This window comes from Gasterosteus aculeatus, chromosome X, assembly GCF_964276395.1.
Source record: "Gasterosteus aculeatus chromosome X, fGasAcu3.hap1.1, whole genome shotgun sequence".
Classification (NCBI taxonomy): domain Eukaryota; kingdom Metazoa; phylum Chordata; class Actinopteri; order Perciformes; family Gasterosteidae; genus Gasterosteus; species Gasterosteus aculeatus.
In genome coordinates, this window is record NC_135698.1 from 4,927,526 (window position 1) to 4,949,724 (window position 22,199).

Consider the following 22,199-nt stretch of genomic DNA (forward strand, 5'->3'; position numbering starts at 1 on the left):
ACACTAGGGGGGCGCCAGCACACACACGCACACACACACACGCACACGCACACGCACACACACACAAATGTATTAACACACTCACTACTCCCCTGACAACAGTGAATAGACCCATCCATGCACATCTTTTGAGAGAGCAAAAAGACACCTGGGAACACAGGCGACGAACTAAGATACTATGATTACACGGCATACACGGGCAGAAATGTAAGACGTCATTTTCTGTGCCCACGTGTTTGGTGGCATGCAGTAATATGAATGCCAAAAGGGAGCATTAACGCAATCTTTAAAAAAGAAACGAAACTGCAGTGAAAACTGCGTGAGAGCTGTTTTTTTGGAGTTTAAATTAAAAAAAATTCTCGTTGTGAAAAAAAGGTTTGGTTTTTATTTGCATGTAACAATATTTTATACCCGACTTCCTTGCTTTTAGCTACAGTTCTGAGCCCCTTGAAGATTTCCATTTTCTGTTACTTTACACTTCTAAATTCACCACCTGCAGTCAGAAATCTCCACTTCTCTTGTTTGGCAGTTTTGGTTACATTGCAGCTTCAGATAAAATGTAATCTGAGAATAAAGATGAGGTAAGGTTTTGCGAAACGTACGTTAGAGGTAACTGGGTGACATCCGATTTAAATAGTTTGAAGGACCACATCTGTTATAAGGAGGAGAATAAGCAGACGAACCACGCATTGAGCGTAAATAGTGTGCGCCTGCTTCGGCGCAATCTGTGGTCATTTCACACCGTGCAGCCTTTCACAAATAAAAAAGGGAGCACTGGATCGCAGTGTCAACGTCATGAATTACTTTGAGAAGGAGCTGCTGGGAACCATTAAGACTAGGCAGTGGAGCACAGCACTGGCCCCTCATTGAAACAAGAAGTAACTGGGAAGAACTACAACCTTCCTCCTGTGAAAAAAAGGAAATTTAAACAGTTTACCACCTTTCCTCGCTTTCTCCTAATGTAGAAAAGGGACATGTAACATCGGTTTGCCCATTCCCCAAACTCCAGCGGTGTTTGGCTCTTTTCTCGGCCGCTCTGTCCGACCGCTGCTGTTTAGCAGCCCCCCTCGTCTGTACATAACGTGATAAACTGTGATACATGCCGCTGGGATGTGATTGGATTTGGTGCGCGCGCTCCCACCATTACCTGTTTCCTCGTCCGCGTCTTGCCTGTTCGGAGCTTGATGTATCTGGCTATCAGCTCATTCCGACCTGAATGGGGGTGGGGTGGGGGCACAGGACACACTGGTGAGACATTCACATGCACTCTAAACATGCAATTTCAACCATCTTTGCTTCCCGATGGCGAGCGCAAATCACGTGACCCTGACAAATAACCCGGTGCCAGATTTAGCTCCGTTGACCTGGCGACCCCGGTGTCTTGCGGTTTTCCACTTGAGCCCTTCGCCGAAGCACTCACACACACAAAATCACACACACACAACCACTGCCCTGAATACACATGACCCAACAATACAGGTATTCATGCGGACCGGCCGTCCCCTGATTAAAGGAACCAGAGGGGCAGCTGTACCCATACTAACGTGCACACACACCACACACACACACACACACACACACACACACACACACACACATGCACACACGCTTTCAATGCTGAATAATTCAACCCATTCAATAGGGAGCACAGCAGACTCAGCATGTCCTGGCTAGCATAGATTAGTGAGGGACGGGGAGACAGAGACGGAGAGAGAAAGAGAAAGAGCCTGAGTATGCATTTGTTGAGATGTGGGAGCGTCTTTTGACCCTCAAAATTCCAGTTCCTGTGAAATTACGTAATTATTCAATTAGCTAACGAGTTCTCCTCAGCGTGTGGCTTACTTTCATGTGTTTATCTGCAAGTGGAAAAAACGTAAAGCCAGCTGGCCAACTGATGGTCAAGATCAACACAAAGCCAAACCCCTCCACACACACTACCCGAATGGCTCGCAACAATAGCCCTAACTAACTAGCAGATGGCATGCGTGGACGTGTGTTTGCGCATGTGTGTGTGTTCTGACCAATCCAATTCTAACAGAGATAGGGAGCTTAAGACTGATAACATCTACCGCTTCCCCCATGCAGGTGTTCAAGTCAAAAGCTGCGACTGACGACAGCACACACACACACACGCATAGACAGACACACACACGCATGTATGTACATGCATCAGTGCCAACACACACATACACAAACACAGAGACCCTGGCTGCTGAGGCTGACATCTGACTCCAGAGGGGCCAGCTGGTCTTTCTAGGAGGCTTAACGGTGAATTATCATCCTTCACTAACCCTGAGGCACACATCCCTCGCACTCCCTCTTTCTCAAAAACTCTCCAGAACACACACATGATATCACACACACACACACACACACACACACACCCTCGGTGAGTCCATCCAGCCATCCGTTTTGGCTGCTCCCTTACTGCCCCCGCCCTCTGTCCTTCTTGCAGTGAATGGGCTTCCCTTCTGCTCCACCCCCCCCCCCCCCCCCTCGCTTTCTACTTGCCCAGTAAAAGACTTCAAGGCCAAAGTCAGATGGTCATTAACCGTGACGAACAGAAGCCCCCCTCCCCTGTCTCTATCTCTGGACTGAAGCGGCTCTGTGTGCGAGCAGATATCGAGGGAGCTGAAAAGAACCTCAGTTTTATAGGATTTTGGACCGTGGAAGTTATAATAATAAAAATTAAAAACACAAAGCAGAATATATTCTTAAAACTGAGAAAGTGACCCAATCTACGGCTACTGAGAAGTTAAAACCTGTGAGAAACTGAGGTATAGAAACTGCAGCTTCCTGTACATTTTTGGGGGGGATTCAGGGGGACATTTTGGTGGGACTTCACCCTGGTCTTCCAAAGAAGCATTCACAGTCTGTTCCTGAGTCCAATTAGCAGAGTTACTTAGAACTTCAGATGACAGGGGCTTCTCAACGTCGGTCAGTCCCCCCGCAGGACAGCTCAAGTGTTTTTTAAACCTCAGCCCCCATTTGTCTCCATCGGGAAACATTTAGTCAATTGTGGATGTCTTGTTATGTTTGTCTGATGTATAACACATATATACAGTACATATGTGATATATTCTAAACACATTTTAATAACTACTTCTTAATACTGTTTTTGTTACATCAAAATTTTAGTTTGCCTTCTATATGTTGGTCATTTCATTGCAAAAGGTTGAGGTGACTTCTCACCCGGCTCTGGAGCAGCCGGCCCACAGCTAACAGCACCGCTACAGTGCAAATAATAGCAACAGGGCTGATGAAGCTAACAGTGTTAACCTGAAGGTTATTTATTAGTGGTTTTGCCAACCACTGATATAACTGCTAACGCTATTGTTGTGTCCGCTGCATTGTGTACACAGGCAGGCTTTTCACATTTCAGCCCTGATGAAGGATGTGATGCAACAGCCCCGCTGAGAATGAATTAAAAAATCCTTGAAAGGCGTGTTGTTTACAACACCATCACGTGTTTCAATAAGACCGCAGTGAAGATCTCTGGGAGATATCTGTGGTCTGCAACACCCCGGCCATTAAAATTCACAGTGCGTCGTGCCCCTCGCTAATACATCTGTTTTGAACATGCGCAGCTTCTCCACAGCTTAGGAGACAGAGAGGGTTCAATACCAATTAAATGACTTTCATATCCATCCAGTGGATCCATACAATGTTTCTGTAGGGGACAAAGCCACTGGCCATTACACTGTACCTTAGGCAAGGATAAAAGCTGTATTATTCACCTTTTCATCCTCTCTCCCTTTTATACACATTTATCTATTTTTTTCCCTCCATGCTTCTCTCCCACTAAGTTCATCCCGGCACTCTTGCACATTTTCCTTCTATTTTTTTTTCAGTCCATTTCCCTGCAGTCAGTTTGTGTGTGGGGGGGTTGGGCGCGTTAGACCCCTACCCATTAGATATTGACGCTTTTATTTTCTCAAGGAATTACTCACCTGCCACTCCGGCTATGTCCGCATTACTACATTTTAGCTTTAAAAGGCATTACTTTCTTACTTCTTGTGCACGTTTTTTTTCCGTTTATGTCACAGCGAGCATAAATACCGTACTTGTTACAGGTAATTTAAAGAGTGTTTCCTAAGAAGCATGGACTCTTTTATGACTCGTTATGAGTGTGGATATACCGAGCACATGTGATTTCCACATTGCTGATTTCCATGTCAAACGTTGCTCCACCTCGACAAGGAGAGTTGAACATATCAACAACATGGACACAATGTCAACAAACAGCGGCCAACATGCCACTGAGACAGACGGCAGAGGGACACCGGTTGATCCATGGCCAATCAAAAACACAAACCTTGGATGTTTTTTGGGGAGTATGTGGACAGCCGTGTCCATAACATACTGGTACGCACTTTGGGTCAAGGCCTGGGGACTGTTAGGCCTTATATGGTGACCCCTTTTTGAATCGTCACAAAACGTCTGAGTTACTACGGGGAACTTCTACCCATCTGTTGATTGAGGTCCATGAGGACAGACAACATTGTGCATCCACGCTCCAGACTCCCTCCAGAAAACGTCTCAATTTACTGCTTGCTACTAGTGAAAATGACATCCAATATCTGGGATTTAATTTAATACTTAGAAGCCTAAAAACTCCAGTGGAGTCATGAAGAAATCACTAAAGTGCACTCTCCATACAGGGGGAGGGTGAGGAGGGAAACAACAGAGAGGGGAGGGAGGCGCAGCTGGTGGCAGGCAGAGGACCATCTGTTCTTCAGTCTATTAGTTCATACACACACACACACACACACACACACTCTCTCTCTCTCACAGCGTCACGCTTAATCTCAGATGTGCACGCGCACACATGATGCACCTATAACACGGCTTGGATTCCTCTCTTTTACACTCTGTACCAGACACTCGAGCCCCCCCCAAAAAAACTCCGGAAGCTGGATGTGTACGCAACATTGCTTTTTACATGTTGCACTGTCGGTAGAATCAAAATGCTCTGCAGTTTCTTTAAAGGTGCATCTCGAGATGAACACACAAAGCGAGTTACCTCCGCTATGTCCAAGATCATCTAGCTTCCTTCCACAGTGCCCTCCCTTTTTAGGAAAAATATACTGGTACATATCAATGCATGTAAAACTTTAAAAATTAAAAAAAACTGTAATTTATCAAAACAAAATATCAAACATTTCATGCTGAACAGTTGACGTTGCTGTTTTTTCATTTTACATCATTGAAATAGGATATTGTTGCTTTTATGTTGGGTTAAACAAAAAATCGGAAGAGGCCATTTTGGCCTTGGCCGTTTCTCACAACGAATAGTTCCCGCCCCTCTTTACTCACCATACATCTTCCCTTCATCTGACAGAATAATCTTTCTCCTTCCACAGGGCGGGTAGATGGCCAGGGCCTCCTGGAAGCTCTGCTCGATGTCGGGGCTCCAGACCCCCTCGGGGTCCCCATCCATGGTCTTATCCCCGCCTGAGTCACTCAGTCTCTCCATGTCGTCCCCTGGACTCTCGCTGCCGCTCCAGCTCCCGCGATCCATGGTGGCAGCTAACGGTACCTAATGCTAATGGCTCGAGGATGAGTAGGTGACGGGATTAAGAAACACTTAGAGGGACCCTCGAGCTGGCGTTAACGCTAATGGAAATAATTAACTTCCTGCGGGGACGGCCAGCTGACGAAAACGGCAAAACAAATGGTAATGCTAGCTGCCGCTGCTTTTGCCAACGGTAATGCAAAATGCTAACTACCAATAATAACAGACACTGATAAACTGTGGACAACTCTGCAAGATGGTCCAAAACCCGACACTTGACAGCAGGTAACCTAAAAGAGAAGAAAAAAAACAGAAGGGGAAGTTTGAATTAGCTGTAATTCCTTCTAACAGCCCACACTTCAGAGAGAAATTATAATGACACACTCATATAAATCGTCATAAACTGTGAGCTTAGTGCTCATGATTTGACTCTGGTTGACACACGCAACCTTGTTGATGCCCTTCAATATCCTGAATCCCAGAGCAACAGAACTAATGTCGGTGGGTCCAGTTTTTCTCCTCTTTTTTTTTACAATTTCTTAAATTTAAATTTGCGTTTGAACAGACGTGATAAAACACAACCTAGAATTTCAATCTCAGAAAACAGACATAATGGTAATGGACCATCCTCTCTATGGAGGCCACTCAGCGATTCTAAGTATATACTTTTATACCAAGGAAATATTTTCCCATGCAGCTTTAAGTCCCGATCAGCACATTGTAGGTCTGCATCCCAGCTGCTCATGGGAAATTATTGCCTCTTTTCATGTCGGAAATTGCCTATTTTGTTAAACTGCTGTGGTAGCCCAACAGCGAATCCACATGCACATAAGTGGAGCGAGTGAATGAGGGATGGACAGACAGACAGAGACCGCTACTACACTCATCTCTGAGCAGATTTGGAAAAAAACAAACTGAAGTAGCTTGCCAGCTGCTTACAATTCTTCTAAAATCCCCCACAGTAAACAGCACTGTTGGCCTAGTACACACCACACATACACACAGGCATATGCACACACTCACACAAACACACACGCACGGACATCCAATTGCAGTGCCAGCTCCTTGGGCGAACACATGTCATTTTGTCTGCTCCTTGACTGTTCACACCCATGCACTGTCCTTTGCCACAGCCTGCACAAGCCTGCAGTGTAAAGTGTATGTCTGTGTGTGGGGCGGGGGGGGGGGGGGTACTTTTAACACAATTACATTTGACGCGCACACATGCAACAATAGCCCGTAAAAGCAGCGTGCAACATTTTGACCCGGCCCATTTCCTAAACACCTGGGGCAGAAAAAAATCTAACAAAAAAAGTGAAGAAAGAAAAGAAAGAAAAAATCTGAACAGATAAACCATCCGTTGGCTCAGACTCCGAGCTATGTGTAATGAACAAGGTCTGCTGTGTGTTTCACTGGAGTTTGTCCTCCAGGTCTCTATGCTTCATACTATTCCCCCTCATTTCCGTTTCCTCTTCAACATATCCACCCTGGCTTGCTTCCCACTTCCCCCCCACCCCTTCCCAAGCACTTAACCATCCAAACAAGGATTCATTCATCCAGCGGGCGTCTGCGGTCGAGCACCAGCGGCAAGATTTGTTACCTCTCTCAGTTTGTTTGTGCAACTGTGTGCACGAAAACCAAAGTTGACAAAATAAAACTGTGCTTTGATCATCTCAGTTAGACCGATGACGTTTTAATGGGGGAAATATATGATTGGAACGTCCATAGAAACTTTTCAAACCACTCCTGCTTCCGATTAGTAGGCTCAGCCTGTTTGCAACTATCAACATGTCAGGTCAATGTGGCTAAATATACTACTTCCATTTACCTCTAGTGGTTAAAAGGTGGGGGTGAGGGGGGACTGTCAGGGTGAACAAAAAACGTGCTGGAAAAGCTGAGATTGACCGTGCTGTTGTTCTGCCGGGAGATTCTGTGGCACAAACCAAAACTAGAAGAGCTGAGGCGCGAACAGAAAAGTCTGATAGCCGCTAAGCTAATGCGGCGAAAAATGTGCAAAAATGTGCCTTAAGAGCTGAGAGATGTGAAAACCTAATTTTGCAGATAACACTTGTAGTGCATAGCAATATAATTGAACTCTTTTTCGAACTATGACTGCCTGTATTATTTGAAAAAATTGAGAGTAAAAACTGAAGCATACTGTTTGTGGTGAAAGTACAGTATGTTTTAGGCTTTTATTATTTCTTGATTATCTTGGATCCCGCCGCTGCAAACAGCCATTGTCAGCATAAACGCTGCGATGAACCGATAAATGTTAGCAACTAGCTGGAGAACATAGTGGAGCACTTAGCAGAGCTATGGATTTTCTCCCAGAAGAGGGCAGAGAACAAAACAGCGCAACGAGGAGAATGAATATTGGAGTAATGTCCGTCAGAGCGACAGGAGCGCGTCTCCAAGTCAGAGTTTGTGTTGTCCCATGGTTGTTGGGTTGTCCAGGACTGTGGGAGGAAGCTGAACCTGGAGAAAAAACGCCACCGAAGCACGGACACCAAGAATCATCTTGGTGTGCCGCGTTGGTGCTAACCGCTGCTCTGCCGCACCATGCAAATGTTGATATAAATCCCACTGTTGTGTGAGCGCCACTCCTACATGTGTGGATGTTTGCAAATGATTTCTGTAGGTAAATTCTTCACAAGGCAGCTGATCAACAGGAGTGCTGGGATCACATGAGCTGGACTGTCACACGAACTGTTATGCTGCGTTCACACCAAAAGCGAAGCAAATTATTCGCGCGAGTAGATTCCATGTAAAGTCAATGCACAAACGCGACCGACTAGTCGGACGCAAGCAAAGTTTCCGTGGCCGGCACGGAGGACGTGGCGTGTGCAACGCAAAAATGCGGAATGAGCGAATAAATCGCTTTTTCAAGTGCCCGACGATGTCTTGCGAAAGCCAATCAGCGTTAAGATGCTCCGCTCGTCATCAGCGCGGTCTTGCAGCCAAAGCATGAATACACTGAATAAACTGCCACTCACCGGAAACACACCGGAGACTGAACACCTATAAGTTGGTGGTGTCTAACCGAGAGACGCTGGCACCGAGCCGACACCACAGAAAAGCGTTGGTGTGAACGCAGCATAACAAGAGATAAGACACACACCCTTTCTGCCACGAATAAAGCGGGACACGAATGAAGCGAAATAACTACAACTAGTTAGGTTAGTAATAAAGCGAGAGTAAAACGTGGCGAAAACATTTTTTTACCAACGGTAAGTATGAACTGGTTCAGACATCGCCTAATGAAACATTTTGGACGTAAACGTAAACTAGCTCTTAATAAAAGCTCATGTGTTGAGTGGCTCTGGTTTTGGTCTCCACCGACCCCTCAGCAGAACCTCAGGTCACGCTAGCTGCTAAATGCTCTGCTCCGTTCACAAGCTAGTCTGGTGCTATACAGGTAGGTTGCAGCTTTAACCAGCTTTAACCTCACAAATGGTCACTTGATGTTTTGTGAATATAAAAATATACTGCAGATTTTGCCCCCTGAGGTATCAAATCACCGCTAGCCAGCTGCCCCAACTCAGAAAGGATGTCACACACAAACCCTGCAACGGCTCATTGTGGCGAAAACCAGGAGAGCAAACCAGCGGAAAGGTCTTCACGGTCACCGGAAAAATCCCAACCGAGGCGCTGGAGACACAAGAGCGAAGGGTCCCCAGCAGCAGATGGACGCCGGAGAGAGACATTAGTCACAGAACAATCAACTCTGACTGGGCGACTCGTCTGCACCCCGGGTGCCCCCACCTCTCTGTCACCAGGCAGGCCTGGGCCTACTTCAGCCAGGGAGAGCAGCTTCATGGTGTCAGTGCCAGGCCTCAGAGGAGTACACACACACACACTTAGGGGCACACAGCCACAGCCCTGCAGCTGCCTTGGACTCTCGCGCTCCTCCTTCTGTGTCCCCCTTTCTTCCTACTTCACTCCCGACGCACAGCACTCGCCAGGCTTCAGCCTCGTGCCAACTACACATATGTGTTTGTAAGCATGGCCTCTCGGCCGCCATATTCTTAAAAGCCGGGCCAGTGAGGTTGTAATGGACAGTAATGCAACTGATGTGCGAGTGCCTGCATCACCAGAGGGTGTGTGTGTGTGCAGGGGGTCCTGTTGGTAGACAAGTTGAATGCGTTATGACAAGCAAGTCCTTTCACTAACTCCTCTGTTGGACCTCTCAACGGAATCTGTTTTAACTGCTTCCAATGCACACACGCACAAGTTTGACAAAAGGAGGATTTTTCTCAAAGAAAACCTGGTTTCACATCACAATGTTTTGCCATGTTTTAATGTTCTCATAGTAGTAAATAATAGGCAGTATTTTTGTTTTTCCATCAAGGACCTTCATATCAATTGTTTTCTACCTGTGTGCAAATGTGACCCAGTGTTCAATTGCTCAACAGACTCAGGGGTTAATTTATCTTGCCACCCTTAGCAGCCTCCGCAGCGGACACATCATTGCACCTCATGTTATTCTAACAGACAGAATGCATTTGGGAGTATGATTTTCAGCCACAGCTGATGTGCTGTCTGTGCCTGAGCGCTGCACTGGTTACTATTTCAACAAATCTAACACACGCCTCTCTCTTTTACTACACTAATATGGGCAAGATGAATGCCATTCCTTTTTTATGAGAATTACTTTCTTGCATGTTTTGAATTTTCTGCATTGCTCCTTCAGATAGCTCTTTAGATGTATTCACTCTGGTCCGCTCCGTCTTCATTAAAGTGATGTTTGATTAATTATTAGTTACGCCCCAATGGGAGAGCAGCATATAGCTTCTTCAATTCTTCAATACGAGCTAATGCACACCGAAGAGGACGGACGGCGAGAAAGTGAGAGAGGGAGGGCCGCAGCGACTGGCGGAGGGCACTTCCCGTTATTTCGCCCATCTCCTCTTGCGGGGACATTACCATTTATGCGCACGCGCGCGGTAATTGCTCGCAGATTGCCCGCTGATTCAGTGGAGTGTTTATTTCCTCCTGGAGATCTGGAGATGTGTGTAACGGTAAAAGGCTTATCTTAGCGGCTTCCCTCTCCACTACTCTCACCCCTCTTCCACCAGGTAGGTTTTTAGCTGAGTCACCCCGGGCCATTGTGTGGCCTCTTCCTGGTGTGAGGAGGGCGGGGGGGTTGGCGTCACACGTAGACCGTCTCAATATCCTCCACCAGTGGACAGAGAGGCCGGGGGGAGGGTTGCAGCAATACCAACACCATTTAATAAGTGTGAACCTGGGCGCATTGTGCCGGGCCCCGGAACCACATGTGTGTTTGTGTGTGCGTTAATATCTAAGACTTATCCCACACCCGCAGGAAGAGCATTGTATGTTTCCCTGAATGTGAAGAGAGAGTACAGCTAACTCCCTCCACCAGCAACAATTATAGCTATTCTACTGCTAACGTATGCTCTGCTCTCAATCTCAAAACACAACAAACACATTTTTTTCTGAATGTTCCAGCTGTGCTAATATTTTGCTTGACCATTATTTATTACATTTTTTCATTTGTAAAAATTATATTTTGTCGAAGCACCACTGGTCAACCAACCTACATTATTGTTACAATATCAATAGAGGTACTCGCTAAAACATTTATTGTTTATAATAAATTGTTTGAGTGCTCTCCAGATTGCCCAGGTCGTAGTTATATATATGGCAATCTTGGCAATATGTTGCAATGGAACTGTATTAGCAAGACCAGCTGCTTTTCCAATTGCAGCGTTCTCCAGTACCCATGAGTCAGGACTTCCGAGTCCGTCTCCTGAGAATCCGAGTCTGCCGTCTTAGGTATTGAGAAAGGATGTTTATGCAGTGAATAGGGTTACAGATGCGCTCCTTAGCACCATCTACAGTCGGGGAGAAAGGAAATTAACGCGTTTTAGAGAGTCGGAAACTCGGATTATAGAACTGTTGCATTAGTAAAAAAGAGTCGGCGGTTACGTGAGAGGCGTTAGCTAAGCGTTAACCAAGCTAGCCACTACACTTCATATCCAGACACAATAAGGCTGTAGAATGGAATTTATAAATTATGAAGGACTAAACTTTTTAAGAGACTAGTAGGCTAATGGAACGGATGGGTTCTGTTTTTATTCAAGGTCGCTAGCACAATGTTATGGACAGAAGGGCAAAACTAAATTGCCGGGAAAGGCTACAGGCTGAAGAGAAGGAGATGCTCCCTTGTTTTATTCCTTTGGTTTTCAAAACATTATTTAGCTTTCCCTAAACAAAGCATCACAAGTAAAGGGGTGAAACATTTCCGGAACGTTTTCGAGTTAAGTTTGAGAATTTTTGGAAATCTGACCAAAGGTTTTTTCACAAAAGCATATAAAAATGAACAAGACTATGCAAGACATAAGTCCCTGAAGGCAGCCAGTAAAGTGCGACTTGGGTGACTTATCGGAAATAAAAGATACATTTCCTGCAAATGAAAGGCTAAGCAATAAAAATGTAATTTGAAACTATATTTTATAGATGTGGGGAATGCAGCACATGCTGTCTTTCGTTGCAGAGGCAGTAAATCCATATGATAAGCCAACATTTTTTTCTCTCAACTCAACGTTTATGTAGTCCTGGAAGGATTGACGAAAAAACACTAAAACCAGAGGCTTGAGAAACTTAATTAAGAAGTGTTTTCTTGAGGGGTGATCATAGGGAATACACTGTTTTATTTAACGTTGTTTTGTTGTTCAATGAAAGAATGAAATAAAAAGTTCTACTCACAAATAGATGAGGTCAAAAATTATATATAATTATAATTATTAAAATTAGTATTATAAAGGTTTGCATGCATGTCTGCTTATAACAAATCAACCCCAATATTTCCAGTGTATTCCTGTTTATTCCCATAAATTGCCGTGAAAGTTTTCAACTTTGAATATTCCCGTAATTTAGCAACCCAAATCACAGAGTGGAAAGAGATTATCAGACAGCTACAGAACAAATGAAAGCCAATATCACCATTGGGACATAAACAAAAACAGGTCATGAGCAGAACGGGGGGGGGGGGGGGGGGGATCTTTTGTACGAGAGAGCAGTGAAATATTGTCCTGCTCTACAGAGTGTTTATCGTTTATCAACCGGGAAAAGGAAGCAGTGGTAGTGGAAATCTAGACTTCCAGCTCGCTTCCTGCCAAGGACAGGAAACGCAACGTTGATTCAGACCTCCCATGCTGGTTAGCTGCTCTCAGCCATTGTTGCTATAATCCTTAAAGACTGAGATGTCCACACTGTCTACCCTGTCTCCTATGAAACCGTGTTCCCACAATTAAACTGCATTTTTATTTTATTTTGAGGGATTGCACCTGCAGTTGAAAATTTGGTTAATTGGGGATTTGAACAAAACAAAAGACAAACTGCATCATCATGGTTTGGCCTTACATAAGTAGGTTTGCATTGCATCAAATTAACATTAAACAACATTAACTTCTTGTTTCACATGAGGAATTAAAAATAGAGGCCTCTTGTGGGGAAGTCCTGTGTTGACCAACCAATCCATCCCAGGCTCCTGGGGGGGTTTCCGTTGTTTTAACAGCCAATTATTCCCAAACTCTGATTGGTCTATTGGTCAAAATAGAATATTGCTATGGTAACAGATGTCATCGGATCTTTTTTCTTTTTCCTTATTCGACCTACAGAATCTTCCACTCACTACCTGTTGCCTTGGCTGGTCAGGATGATGCGCAAGAAGTGAGTTTGTTCAGTGAGGATGGAGGGGTCAGCCATCCGCTGGCAGAGGATGGAGGGTCATGAATGCAATGGTAGGAATGTTGCTTGTAGGAATGGTTGGAATGTCTTGCTGCAGCTAGGCCTCACTATCTGAAATTGAGTGCAATAATTTTTGGTGCTCAGTCGTTCAACCTGAACAACTGTCGGTTCCTCCGGACTGCTCGTTCCCCTCTTTGGCCGGGAGGAACGCAGGACGGCGGTCCGGGGACGGCAGTCCGGGGACGGCAGTCCGGGGACGTCGCCCAGCGTTCCTCCCGGCCAGCCGATTGCTGGTGGAACTGGGCCGCCCCATCTCTCTCTGCAGCCACGGAGCACGTCTCCCTGCCGGCGGTCAATTTTTTTTGTTTTATTTATATTAGGATTTTTAAGATCTAAAGTCTAACTATTCTGACGAATAAAACGTTATTTGTTCTTTGAACGAGCGTACTTGTATTACTAAGCTATTATATTGTCATTATGTTATCAGTGACATAAAATGGTCTGCAAATTGCAGTAATATTGCATATCGCAATAAATGTTGGTGCAATAATCGCGCAAACAGGCTTTCAGTCCAAATGGGCCGTTTGAGGACTTATAGACTTTTTCCTTACAGAAAAACAGCATGACATCAGCCTCCTCTGTATCTACATTTTAGCAGATAATGATTAGAAATGTATTTGTTAAATACCGACAATAGGTTTCCAAGGAAACACAACTGACAGTACCATTTTGCTGCCATGCTGATGAAGAGAACCCTAAAAATGCACTCCATGGGTTCCCTCTTCCACAGCACCGGTGGAATGGAAGCTAACCCTAACCCTATAAAAAAGGTGTGTCATCCACACTGGGAGCACCAAAAATACAGATAAGACAATTCAATATCTGGCTTCACCTATTCAGAACATGGTGGTATGCAATGACATGGTATTGTTTGGTTTAAACAAAATGGCTAACTCTGCTTGCCAACATTTAATTTGCTATTTCTTCTTGTATTTCTCTTTCATCATACTTTCCTGTATTATCTGCTCTCGTTTGAAGACAGTGACAGTCTTTGACAGTATTGAGTGTCTTTATGCAACGGGAAACTACAGCTTTGGGCGCGCAGGGATTTGAAAGTAACGTGAAAAACGCTTTGAAAACATGCGTATTTACATTTAGTAAATGGAGTCTGTGTTTCTTTCTCCTACTGCAAAAATGTTCCGTCCAAGCTGGTATTTGAGCATAAAGTGTTTAATCATTGGAGGGGTGAATAAGTGCTGCTGGGCGTGTGTGTGTGTGTGTGTGACACTCAGCACTTGGGTACAAACATCTATACAATGCATAGAATGACAGTGACTTGTTAGTATAGATTGGATCTTGGAACTGTTACATCTGTAGTTATAATTTTCTGGAGGGCGTGGGGGAGTCAGACGGAGAGGTCGGGGACGGAGACGAGGAGACGGGCGAGCCAGCACAGGCTCCTCTCTGCCCCACCCCACCCAGTAGGACACCTATTGTTTCCCCCCAACCCCTAAACAAAGCCTGGCCCCCCAACCACACCCCCAAAACCTAACCCTCCCTTTCCCCACTTCCCACCCATTGCCCCTTGCATCCCCCATCCTCACACAGCATTGTTGCACTAATAAACCCGGCTCCACTCCCTAAATTTCATTACATACGAGCTCAAGCTCTCCCTTCTGCTCCTTATAAGTTTTTATCTGCTTTTGAAAAAAATATTCTGAATTGATCCTGTATTAATTTGGCCACGTGGTAGACACTGCCAGGTGAAAAATAAAAATTGGTGTAACAAAGATTAGGCCTATGTTTGCAAAAAAAGACAGGAATTCTACACTGTACTGCATTCAGTCATTTGTAATTGACACCTCAATAACTCAGTAACAACAACACTACGCGGACAGAAGCACCGCGTAATCTCTCCGGCATCCACCGAATCACCTGTTGATCCGGCCCAGCAACACTGAAAAGAGAAAAGAAGAAGAGAACAGAGTGCGACTACATCTGGACGCCACAAGACATTGCTTCGTGCCCCCTTGAGGGATTAGGCCTGCTAATCCCCGACCATAGAAATCTCTGTACCGGATTTCTACCCCTTCCACCCACCCCCAGCCCAATGTCCAATGAGACAACGAATTAAACGGAACGAGGAGGAGCAGCCGCTCCGCCACACTGTAACAGCATTGGCAAAGTACGTGAACACACAAACACACGCACACAAACATACACACTTACACAGCAGTTGTGTATCCAAAGCACACAGAGGCCATATGGTGCGTCCTCATCCGCCGACGCCTGTTGCTGCCTCAACAATAGACCTGCCTGGCCTCAACAGCGAGAGGCAAACACACACACGCACACACACAGAATGGTCATTCGTCAGCCAGTCTGCGTTGCTTAGGCCCTGAACAAACTCCTGGATTTGCATTCTGCTCCCCCCCCCCCCTCTCTCTCTCTCTTTCACAGTCACACACACACTTCCCCGGTCTCTACAGGTGCGCGGAGCACTCAAAACAGATGTCAACGGACTGGAGAGGGGAATGGAGGGGGGAGGATGGGAGGCTGTTTGCCCAGTGTGACTGACAAAGGTTTGTACACTTGCCGGCCGAGAAGCAGCAAAGACAATGACACACACACACCTCCTTCCTGTTACACCCACAGCACTACCTGATTGCCACCTAAAAAAATACATTTCAAAATGTTCCATGGTATTAGGAGGAGTGACATCATAGTCGTTCTCGCAGGTGTATTCCCATTTAATCAATATTTCACACAGACGTCAGCTGCCCTCACAAACACACATTTCTTCATGAGGGCATAAAATACTTATTATAATTTTTCTTCTGTTTTGCCCAGATAAATATTTTAGAATATTTTAACACAAATGTCTCACACACTGATTGGTTTGTAGCAGTGACCGACCTGAAATCTTTCAAGAAAATTAATAACCTATTGTTGTTCATTGATTTATCAATTCTAGTCACTTTTAAAGCTTGAAGAGAAAAAATCCGCCACTTAGGGATCCTTAAAACTGTGTAGGAGTTCTGGAGCAAATTATTGAACCATATTTAAGGACATTGCTCCTGTAGATGTAAAAATTATTTTGGAAAATAGTCAGAATTTACTCTTTTCAGATGATTTAACAAACAAGTTGTGTGTTTTCTTTTACACACCAAAACTCACCACTACATCATTATTTGCCTGGATCTTCTCCTCATTAAGGAAACAAATATCTCCATTAGACAACTGCATCAGCCACATCAATTATGTGAGAAATAACTTTGAATTCATATCCGTCCCTCTCACGGTGGCCTTCTGTTACTGGAGTGAAGCAGAGCTGCTACGTTTCAATCTACAGGCTGTGACCCCCCCCAGACAAGAATTACACCTTGAACATCTCTTGAGCTGCTGTGGTGGTCAGAAACCACATCAATAAATAAACTCAAACTTTACAGTAAATGAGGAGCTCATAAAACCCCCTTGATATAAGCATGTATTTCTTAAAAAGGGGCGCAGTTGGCAGTGTTGTGAGATTGTGTTCTTAAGTAACGTGCATGTTCCCCATGCCTCGGGCTGCCCCTCTGTGTCTGTGCTAAGAAGAAGATGAAGATGAAGAAAGAAAAAAAGCCGCCGATGCAACAAGTCTCTCCATTCACTCACAGTCTTGTTAAACTGTCTCCACGCGGCGGCGGCGACGTGTGCCCGCGCTCACATCTCTGTTGTTCCTCCGCTTCTCGTGTCGGTCAGTCGGTCCCTGAACGCAACCCTGATGGAGAACTACCCGACCGCGCGGGTTCGGTCCGCGAGAGGAAGAAGGCGTGTGTTTGGTGCTGGGAGAAAAAGGAGTAGGTGGATGAAGAAGAGGAGGAGGAGAGGGGTGTGTGTGTGTGGGGGGGGGTCAATTCTAGTGAAAGCGACATTCAGCTAGCTCTGGAGGTCGCGCGACGGAGCATTAATGAGCTCAACAGACTTGTTTAACGTTTAGAAGTGCGCATCGTTTTTTTCCCTTCAAAAGTCATCTCAGGAGACTTCTGCGGTTTTAGCAACAAGCGAAACGTCCGACGGCTGAGTAAGGCAAAGCGAGGGGGGGGGTCGAATGGGGCTCTTTGGTAACTTACCTCGAATCATATGCCTCTTTATGGATTAAGTCCCACACTTTTCCACGGATCCAAGTCGCTACGTTGGAAGCACTTCACGCCAACTCCAGGGTCTCCCCTCGCCGCTTTGACGACCCGGGGGGCTCGGTAGAGGGGGGGGGGGGTGTCGGGAGGCGCCGGTTTGCGTAAAGCGCGCAGCGTCTCTCCCGAAGGATGCGAAATATGCGCGGAATGGGAGCAGGAATGAAATGAACGCGGCGGACTGAGTTGAACGGGGCGGGGTGAAAGGGACTGGCGTCACACTGGATGGATGGAGCGAGGAGTGGGTGAGGGATGGGGAGGGTGGGTGGTGACAGAAGCAGAAAAAAATAAAAACGAAGAGAGGGAGCGCGAGGGGGAAGGGGCCGCAGTGTATGGGCTGCGTTCACAACAACAAAAGAAAAGAGTGCAGCGCAAACTCTACTCGGGTGGGGGAAGGGTGGGGGGGGGGTCGAGCAGCTGACAACAAATCCATTAAAGACAAAAATAAAAATATATTGACACAATATCTGTGTGCGAGTATTGGTCTGGGTATTTGTCAAGTCACATCAAACCCATAACAATAAAAAAAAAGTTTTCAGGGATGAAAAATAAAAGTAGAAAAAGTCTGATTTTCAATTATCAAAATTCATTTTTTTGACACTTTCGCAATTCTAAAATAAAAAAAATATTATTCTTACATATCTAAAGGTTTAATTCATAGATGCATTACTTGCTTGGCTTTTCTACAGCCTTACCTGGTGTAATATGACCGTTGAATAAACATCCTTTGCTACTTGTGTCTACTGCCCATATTTTATTATCTATAATTATCTTCTCATGTGTTTATTTCAGTTTATTGTGGTCACAGTGGCTGTTTAGCAAAGGTTACATGGACTAACTCCACACTCAATAATGTGTAAATGTGTGTAACACTTATATATATATATATATATATATATATATATATATATATGTGTGTGTGTGTGTGTGTGTGTGTGTGTGTGTGTGTGTGTGTGTGTGTATATTTTAAACGTTTTTAAAAAGCAGAGGACATCGGTAAGGTGATGATAGCCAGCAGAAATATGTAACAGATTCCCGCTGATAAGAGGCAAGAAGCAAGGACAAAACAGCTTTGGAGACAATGACTCTTTGTATTCAACCAGAGGAGTCGCCCCCTGTTGTTCATTAAAGAGAATGCAAGTTTCAAGACACTTCCACGTTGCCTTCACTTTGACAGACACAGAAGTCTATGCCTGGCTTCAAGTTAAAACCAGAGCATTTTAACTTTACTTGTCAAGTGGTCAAATTTAATAGATTTACCCCCCCCCTCCCCTCCCTCTCCCCAGGACTGCATGGAACCGCTGGCCTTACCAGAACAATCTTTTAATGCAGCAGGCAGCCGCCTCTGCCTCATGAAAGGAATTGTTGTTTACTACTAAGGTCTGCCGGTCTCAGGTTTCACCCCTGCAGGCACTGCTTGACTGTCATCTCCCCCAGAGGGAGGGGCTGTGACATGAAACAAACACAGATATGCCAGGGTCACAAAGCCTGGAACACCGACTGCAACTTGATACCACAGGCCGGCCGGCAGGCCAGCAGGCTAGCATTCCACATGGCACATGGTGTCTGTGTTTGTGTGCCCGAGTAAAATTCTCACAGCTGTATACAAACGCACACACACACCACACACACACACACACACAGCTGGCTCACATGTTGATTGTGGGGAGAGTGTACTTTTGTGACGTCTTTGCGGAGGCATTTTCAGAGCAGTGCAAACACAAGAACAGGCTGCTGAAACACTCAGCCAGGTGATGGTAAGGTCAATAGTCTGACCTTGTCTGACCTCGCCTAGTTTCCTGATGTTTTATTAATGCGTCTGTGCCTGTGGATCCTGTATCTCCTCCATTGACGCTAAAATACATTTATTATTTAGAAAGTGTATCAAGTCAGCATTAGCTGAGATTATTTCTCTCTCGCAGCAAAGGATTGCCGGCTCACAAGAAAAAAAGATCAGAACCAGTGCTCCGACCTAGAATAGCACAGCCATGAAATCCCACAAGATATGACCGTCACTCCTGGGAAACTCTTCGAGATCCTAAAAATAATTTTGTGGCAGGACGAGTTTTGTCTGTTAGCTCCACTTAGGGCGACGCCCCTTTAACTGGAACCTTGTAATCTATGCATTTATATAAATCTGAGTATAATTGAATATGGGTTGTCTCCCCCTGTGCTTGAAATGATAGAGGGGGGGGGGGGGATAAAGACAGAGTGCGTCCAATGGGAAGGGAAGCAGAACTTCAGCTCGTGTTGTTCAGAGAAATCTGAACAACACGGGTGTGGCGTCTCCACATGAGCGAGTTTTAGGGTGGCATTTCTGCACAGGCTGAAAGCAACTGTCAAACGTTTTGGCTTAGGCCAGTAGAAATTCCATAGAAGCTTGAATATACACAAAAACCCTTGATTTATTTAAATAAACCCTTGCATCTTAAACTTGCATTCTCTCTCTACTGGCCATCAGGGGGCGACTCATCCGCTTGAAAAAGTCTGGTTGTATAAAAGTCTATGAGAAAATGACTACTTCTCTCATAACGTATTACTACCTAAGTAAACATTTTAAACATGAGTGTATAGTCGCAATCTGTAGTTTTAAGTCTCTTTCAATACAGCCTGATGTTTATAGTCAATTTGTGTCAAATTAGTCAAATAGACCATATAGCAGGGTAGGTGTTAGGGCGGGCTTATTGTGATTGACGGATCTCTGCCGCTATCTGAGTCATATAAATGTAATTCAAGTAAGAAGTCTTTTCTCATACTTATCAACAATCAGATTTATTTTTGCAACAACAGGAGTTTCCCCCTGCTGGTTGCTGTGAGGGGTCAGGACTTCGACTCAGGTGCAGAGCAATAAGGCACAGAAACTTTTTTGCAGGTTTGGAATCTTTTACTAGGAAAATAAACTAATGCAAGACAAAGGGTGCACAGGCAAAGGCGGAATCCACACGCTCTTGTAGAAACAAAAAGGAAGAGAGCCTGGCAACGAAGTAAAAACAAGATTACCAAAAACAGCACTGGGAACTTCTAACTACAAACATGCACCTCTAGGAAAGACAAAAGATAACCTGACACAGACAAGTGGGGAACTGAGGCTTAAATACAGGTGGTGGTGATTTCAAACTAAACTCAGCTGTGGGGAGAAACGAAGGGTGAGAAACTAGATACAGGAAGTGCCGTGGTTACAAAAATAAAAACAGGAAGTTAATCTTCACTGCCTCTTCGAGTCGTCACAGTACCCCCCCTCTAGGGGCGTCTCCGGACACCCCAGCGTGCTCGGGAAAGCGTCGATTGAAATCCCTGATGAGGGATGGGTCCATGATGTTGCCCGCCGGTTCCCATGACCTCTCCTCTGGGCCGTACCCCTCCCAGTCCACTAAGTACTGGCAGCCCCTACCCCGCCGTCGGACTGCCAACAGTCGCTTCACGGTATACACGGGGCCCCCGTCGACGAGTCGGGGGGGGGGGTGGAGGGGGTCTGGAGGATGGGACCAGTGGGCTCTCCTTGACTGGCTTGACACGGGAAACATGGAACGTGGGGTGAATTCTCATGGCTCTGGGGAGGCGAAGACGGACGGCTGCCGGGTTGATCTCCCTGATGATTGGATATGGGCCAATGTACTTCTGGGCCAACTTGCGGGACTCCACCCGAAGAGGTAAGTCCTTTGTAGACAGCCAGACCCTTTGTCCAGTTCGGTAACGGGGAGCGGGACTCCGATGCTGGTTTGCCCGCCTCTGGTACTGCGCCGACGCGCGAAGTAGGGCGCACCGCGCTCTTTTCCAGGTGAGGTGGCATCTGCGGACAAGGGCATGGGCCGAGGGAACCGAAACCTCCCTGTAACAGGTTGGTCCTCTGGGGGGGTCTTGGAATGACGGGCACGAGGCAGTCGGGTCCATTGTAAATGGTTTTTATTTGTATTTCCACACAAACACACAACAACAACACCGGCTCCAGCCTCCTCGCCTCGCTTCCCCCTGCTGTCGCCGGATCCCTCCTACTTAACAGAAGTATATTGATTACTGATTACTGATCAGCTGAGGCCAATTGCCTCCCCCGGCACCGTTCCCTGAACCACTCCCTTCTCAGTCCCCCCCTGCAGCTGAGCCAAAACCACGCCCGCCACCACACTCCCCCTCCAGGGACGGAGGGGGAGTGAGACGAAATCAATGGAGATGTGGGACCATGGCCGCCGGGGGATGGGGAGAGGCCGGAGTAAGCCAGCTGGTGGACGACGTGAGGGTTTGCTCTGGGAGCAGACAGGGCATGCAGCAACATACTCCCTTACCTCCTTCATCATGGCAGGCCACCAGAACCGTTGTTGAAGAAAGCTCAGGGTTCGGCTGCTGCCCGGGTGGCAGGTAAGTTGAGAGGTATGTCCCCAGTGAATGACCCGAGAACGCAGCGGCTTGGGAACAAATAGGCGGTTAGGTGGGCAACCCTTGGGGACTCTTACCCTCTTGAGAGCTCCCTTAACCTCTTCCTCGACTCCCCATGTTACTGCCCCAACTGTGCAAAAAGGGGGCAAGATGGTGGACGGTGCTGTCAATGGAGCGTCCAGGTCGAATAGTCTGGAAAGGGCATCCGGTTTTGTGTTCTTAGATCCTGGACGGTAAGAAAGAGAGAAGTTGAAACGGGTGAAGAATAAGGCCCACCTGGCTTGTCGGGAGTTGAGTCGCTTAGCTGATCTGATGTACTCCAGGTTCCTGTGGTCGGTCCAGACCAAAAACGGATGTCCTGTCCCCTCCAGCCAGTGCCTCCACTCCTCTAGGGCCAGCTTGATTGCTAGTAGTTCTCGATTGCCCAC

At 46.0% G+C, this 22,199-nt stretch overlaps 1 protein-coding gene across 6 annotated transcripts in view; it reads right to left on the reverse strand.

Annotated features, from left to right (window-relative positions):
- The window catches only part of LOC120809526 (transcriptional enhancer factor TEF-1), a 35,446-nt gene extending 17,796 nt beyond the window's left edge, over positions 1 to 17,650 (reverse strand). For 2 of the 6 annotated variants that reach the window (XM_078081942.1, XM_040163377.2), the window contains exons 1-3: positions 17,341 to 17,644; positions 5,317 to 5,805; positions 1,148 to 1,212 (exon numbers count right to left, since the gene is read on the reverse strand). In XM_078081942.1, coding sequence (XP_077938068.1) covers positions 1,148 to 1,212; positions 5,317 to 5,521 — 270 coding nt within the window. In that variant the 5' untranslated portion in view covers positions 5,522 to 5,805; positions 17,341 to 17,644. Of the gene's footprint in view, positions 1 to 940; positions 1,072 to 1,147; positions 1,213 to 5,316; positions 5,806 to 16,882; positions 17,053 to 17,340 lie in introns of those variants that run through there. The other 4 variants (XM_040163376.2, XM_040163375.2, XM_078081943.1 and 1 more) reach the window with 4 other exon arrangements.
- Between the last annotated feature and the right edge of the window lie 4,549 nt (positions 17,651 to 22,199).